Source organism: Miscanthus floridulus, chromosome 13 (genome assembly GCF_019320115.1).
Source record: "Miscanthus floridulus cultivar M001 chromosome 13, ASM1932011v1, whole genome shotgun sequence".
NCBI lineage: Eukaryota > Viridiplantae > Streptophyta > Magnoliopsida > Poales > Poaceae > Miscanthus > Miscanthus floridulus.
The window spans coordinates 83,615,475-83,620,083 of NC_089592.1; the positions used below are offsets into that span (position 1 = coordinate 83,615,475).

The 4,609-nt window shown below is 51.9% G+C and overlaps 1 protein-coding gene across 1 annotated transcript; it reads left to right on the top strand.

The window, feature by feature from the left end:
* Window positions 1-1,531: 1,531 nt before the first annotated feature.
* Window positions 1,532-2,801, top strand: LOC136500182 (BTB/POZ and MATH domain-containing protein 1-like). The gene is made up of 2 exons (XM_066495561.1): window positions 1,532-1,559; window positions 2,035-2,801. The coding sequence occupies exons 1-2, from the start codon at window positions 1,532-1,534 to the stop codon at window positions 2,799-2,801; spliced, it is 795 nt and encodes a 264-aa protein (XP_066351658.1).
* Window positions 2,802-4,609: the final 1,808 nt, after the last annotated feature.

The following is a 4,609-nucleotide window of genomic DNA, read 5'->3' on the forward strand; positions in this document are numbered from 1 at the left end:
CACCATGTCTTTTCTTCCCAACTCCCTGAGAGCCTTGAAGTTCAGATGACCCAACCTTGAATGCCACAGCCATGCTGTGTCAGTTACACTTAGCATCATGCTTACCGGAGTAGTTGGCTTGATCTACAGTTTGTATAGTCTGTTGCTGGTTCTTGGGGTGTTTACAATTCTTTTCCTCCCCTGATCAACTCTGTCAAAAATCTGCAACCAACCATCTTCTAGCACCACTTTGCAGCCTGCTTCTTCCAATTGCCCAAGGCTGATAATGTTACTCTGCAACTTTGGAATATAGTAGACATTTGTCAGTACTTTATGCTCTCCATTTTTCCCTGTCATGACCATGGAGCCAATACCCTCTATACTAACTGTGGATCCATCACCAAACCTGACAGATCCATGTACTGTCTGATCAATGTTTGACAGTACAGATATCATGCCTGTCATGTGATTGCTAGCTCCTGTGTCAAGATGCCACACATCATCCTCACATTCAACAGGAACTACCTTCTTCTCCTGGAGATGAACTACTTGAGGCTGCCTTGGACTGATATCATAGACTGTTGCTAGGAGCAGTGTGCCCCCTTCAACATCAGCTCTGGCCAGGTTTGCCTCCTCCTTCTTCTCCTCTTTTCTTTGTTTCTTTGGGCGCTTACAATCTTCTGCCCAATGACCGTAAATGCCACAATTCCGGCATCTACCCTTCCGGCGTGGTGTGCCTTCAGAGGTGAGCTTGACACTACCCTTGGATGGCTCCTGCCTGGCCACGGCCTTGCCCTTGCCAGAACTGCTCCCTCCACTCCATTCCTTCTTGAATGATGATCCCGATGACTGAGATCGATTCTGATTCTTGTGCCTCTCTAGCCATTCCTCCTCTGTGAGCAACAACTTCCCTATCTTGTCAGCAAGCTGATCGACTTTGTCACCAATTCTATCCTCAGCTGCACGCAACCGTCCCACAAGTTCTTCCACAGACAACTCTTTCATGTCACAGATAATTTCTATTGACACTGCTACTTGATTGAACCGGGACGGGAGTACACGAAGAAATTTCTTGACAACACGGGAATCGTCAATGTTCTCACCGAGTGATTTCAGAGTGGCGACGAGGTTGGTGATGCGCATGCCGAAGTCCTCCACTGCTTCTCCCTCCTTGAACTTGATATTCTCGAATTCGCGGAGGAGTTTCTGGACGCTGATCTCCTTCACGCGATCTGCTCCCACCCTCATGGACTTCACCGTCTCCCACGCCTCCTTCACCGTCTTCTTGGCGCCCAGTGTCCCCCACATCTCGTTGGGAACGGATCTCATCAGGGCGCCCATGGCCTGGCGATCGTGAGCGCGCTTCGGATTGGTACCGGGATCAATCACATCCCAAATCTCGAGCGCCTCATAGTTGATCTGCATCAACATTGCCCACTCCATGTAGTTCGAGCGAGTCAACATTGGCTAGATCAACGAACTCTCCTTGACGCGGTTGGCGCCGGAGTTCTGACTGTCGCCCATCTCCTTCTTCGGCTGGCGGCGGGGAACGATGTACTTCTTCTTCGTGGGCTCACGCGGTGGGCTTATCGACCCACCATAGTGCATCAACCGGCGGCTCCGATACCAGATGTTGGGGCCGAGCTCCGGCGAGCTGCCTCGGCGACGACGCGGCGACGGCTCGGATGAGCGCGGTGAGCGCGGCGACTAGAACCTCCGTGAACGCACGCGAGAACTGGACACAGAAAAACACGAATGGCGCTGCCAACTGCCGCAGCTTTTCTCGGACTTTTTCATTGATTTACATAGGCTTGAAGCCTGGCCACCCCGCCACACGACCCGCTCCATGATCCACCATTTTCGGATCAGTGAACCGTGGGCATGCGCAGCACGACGTCGTGGCAGGGGCGATACACTTGGCGGCCGCAGCGTGGACTTAGGCACAGCTCCAGTCCACCTGCAGTTCTACGCCTATTACAAACTACTGGAAATGTAAAACAAATGTTCCAACGAGATTACATAAAGATGAAAGTCTAAACTTATTCAAACTAACAGAGTCGTCGTCGCCCGACGGCCGTGTGACGTTCGTGTGCGGGGTCATCGTCCTGCACGACGCCACCCCGGCGACCGGTCCGCCGCCGCCCGACGTCGCGACCAGCCTCGGCCACCTGCTGGAGAGCGGCGACGGCTCGGACGTCGCGTTCGCAGTCGGCGGCGAGACGTTCCGTGCGCACCGAGCCGTGCTCGCGGCGCGATCGCCCGTGCTCAGGGCGGGTCTGCTCGACTCTATGGCGGAGGCCACCACGCCCACCGTCACGCTGCGCGACATCGAGCCCGAGACGTTCGGTGCCATGCTGCGGTTCATGTACACCGACACGCTGCCCGCGGAGGTCGACGGCGAGCGCTCGCCGTCAGAGGACTTCTTCCTGGAGCTGCTCGCCGCGGCGGACCGCTACTCGGTGGACATGCTCAAGGTCGTGTATGCGCAGAGGCTGCGTGACATGCTGTCGGTGGACAAGGTCGGTGCCATCCTGATCTGCGCCGAGGTGCACGGCTGCTCGGAGCTGAAGAACAAGTTCCTCGAGTTCTTCGTCGACGACAAGAACTTCAAGAAGGTGGTCTTGACGGAGGGGTACCTACAGCTGATTCAGAGCTTCTCGTCACTCGTTGATGAGATCAAAGCGCGCAGTGAGGAGAAAGACGAGCGTGTTTTACAGGAGAAGAAGGGATCGAAATACTTTGACTCTAGCGTAGTTAAAGTGAGCATGATTATGCTCAACTTTTTGGTTGCACAACTCGAAGCTTTACTTTTCGATACTTAGGCATTTCCTATGTATCATCACAACCTCTATAATAAGGATTGGCAGAGGAGAAATTTCAGAAAAAAAAAAACTTAGTAGCTAGGTAAACGCCTCTCTATTGGTGGAAGAGTGGAAGACTAGTTTTGATTAATTAACTTATTTATTTGAGACGAAAGAAGAATTATATTAGACTAATTATAGCTGGGTACACCATCATATTACAAGCACTCTGGAATACACTACATGTATATCATAAAACTGATTTTCATCTATATCCCGCAAGTCCACGACACAACATAAGGTAGTAGCCGGTAGGTACACCGAGTATATAAATGTTATATATTATTATTAGACGAGGGCTAGAAAGGATCGTATTATTGTTCAGGCGAGGATCACTGTATCATTGCCGGATGGGAGCGCTAGCAATAGCTTCAGTCTTAGAGGTGCATCTGCCTTTGCACCAACATTGTAAAAGGTTACAGAAGCCTTGAAAGTTGTCGCTGCGTTCGCCTATGCATACACTATTGCAGGTGTCGTCGTCTATCAATCCAATGCATACCCCTTCATAATTGCCGCTCAGGTGTTCGGCGCAGGAGGACGCCGACTCTGCATGGTTCAGATCCAGGCACGGACATTTATGCAACAAATGTCGAAGGCGCATCAAACAACTTTTAGCAAAAGATTAACCAAATGACATCGCCGCTTGCAACATGTAGTTTATGCATGTGCACGCATACATACCACGAGCTGCCATGATGACGGGTAGTAGGAGGACGACGACTAGGAGGACGGCAGAGAGATTCATCCGTGAAGGCGCCATTGCTTCTTATATGGTGGAAGTCAGTACGTTGAAGAAGACTGAGCGAGCAGATTTGTTGCGATCGAGTGTGGAGAAGTCTGGAAAACACTTGACTAAGAGTGAGCATATATATACTCTTAACAAAAAAAAAAACAAAAAAAATATCACTACCCAACATCAGATCCATCGGATCAGCTGCTAAGAGTGCTGGAAGAAAGCAATTCTAAAAATTATATAGAGTTAACGGCGATGCCTGCTCTCGATGCTGCACGGTGTCCCTGTCCCCTGGTCTTCCTCCCAAGAGAAGATGAAGGACGGAGCGAGAGAATCGATCATGATGATGCAGCAAATGACAGGTGAATATATAGAGTAGTACGGAGTATAGTCCAACTCGGGCGGCAACACTAGGAGAATAATCTGATTCGGGCGCGGACAGGATGGGATCCTCCATGGGCGGCCTCGACGTGTACGTATACCCGGTCGCCGTGCGCGCGCGGGTTTGGCAATTGGCATCAGCAGGCGCGGTCAGGCTCGACGGTATATGCATCAGCGTCGTCGTCAGGCGGATTGTCTTTGCCTGTTTGCAAGTTTGCAACGATCGATAGCGCCGACCACTGGTGGGTGCCAGATCAGAGAGGTCCATCCATCTGCTTCCTGCTGGGCGCTTGCGCGCTTGTATTGACGGACTGACGACGGGGGATGCTATGGTACTAGTACCATGCGTTGCTTGGATCCACCACCGTACCCGATCTGCCGAGGAAAACGGACAAGGATAATCAGATGAGGCTGAGCGAGCATTGTACAAGAAGCAAGCAATCGTGGTGGTGCTGGTCGGCAAAATGACTTCGGCTGGGGCGGCGATTAGATCTTGGCGTGGCGGATCGGCGAATCGAGCTCGTCGAGTAGGAAGGTCTCTGATCCTGGCAGATCTCGTTGACCTGGTAGTGCACGGCTTTAAACATGGCGGCAACAATGGCGACCTCCGGTGTTTGCGGGAGCCGGACGAGCTCATTGGCAGCCACGGTCAAGT

What these genes read in the sequence shown, in the direction of transcription:
- LOC136500182 (XM_066495561.1), top strand. Translation starts at nt 1,532, where the DNA reads ATGTACTTCTTCTTCGTGGGCTCACGCG. An exon ending in CTTCTTCGTGGGCTCACGCG is followed by an intron (nt 1,560 to 2,034) that starts GTGGGCTTATCG and finishes TCAAACTAACAG; the next exon opens with AGTCGTCGTCGCCCGACGGC.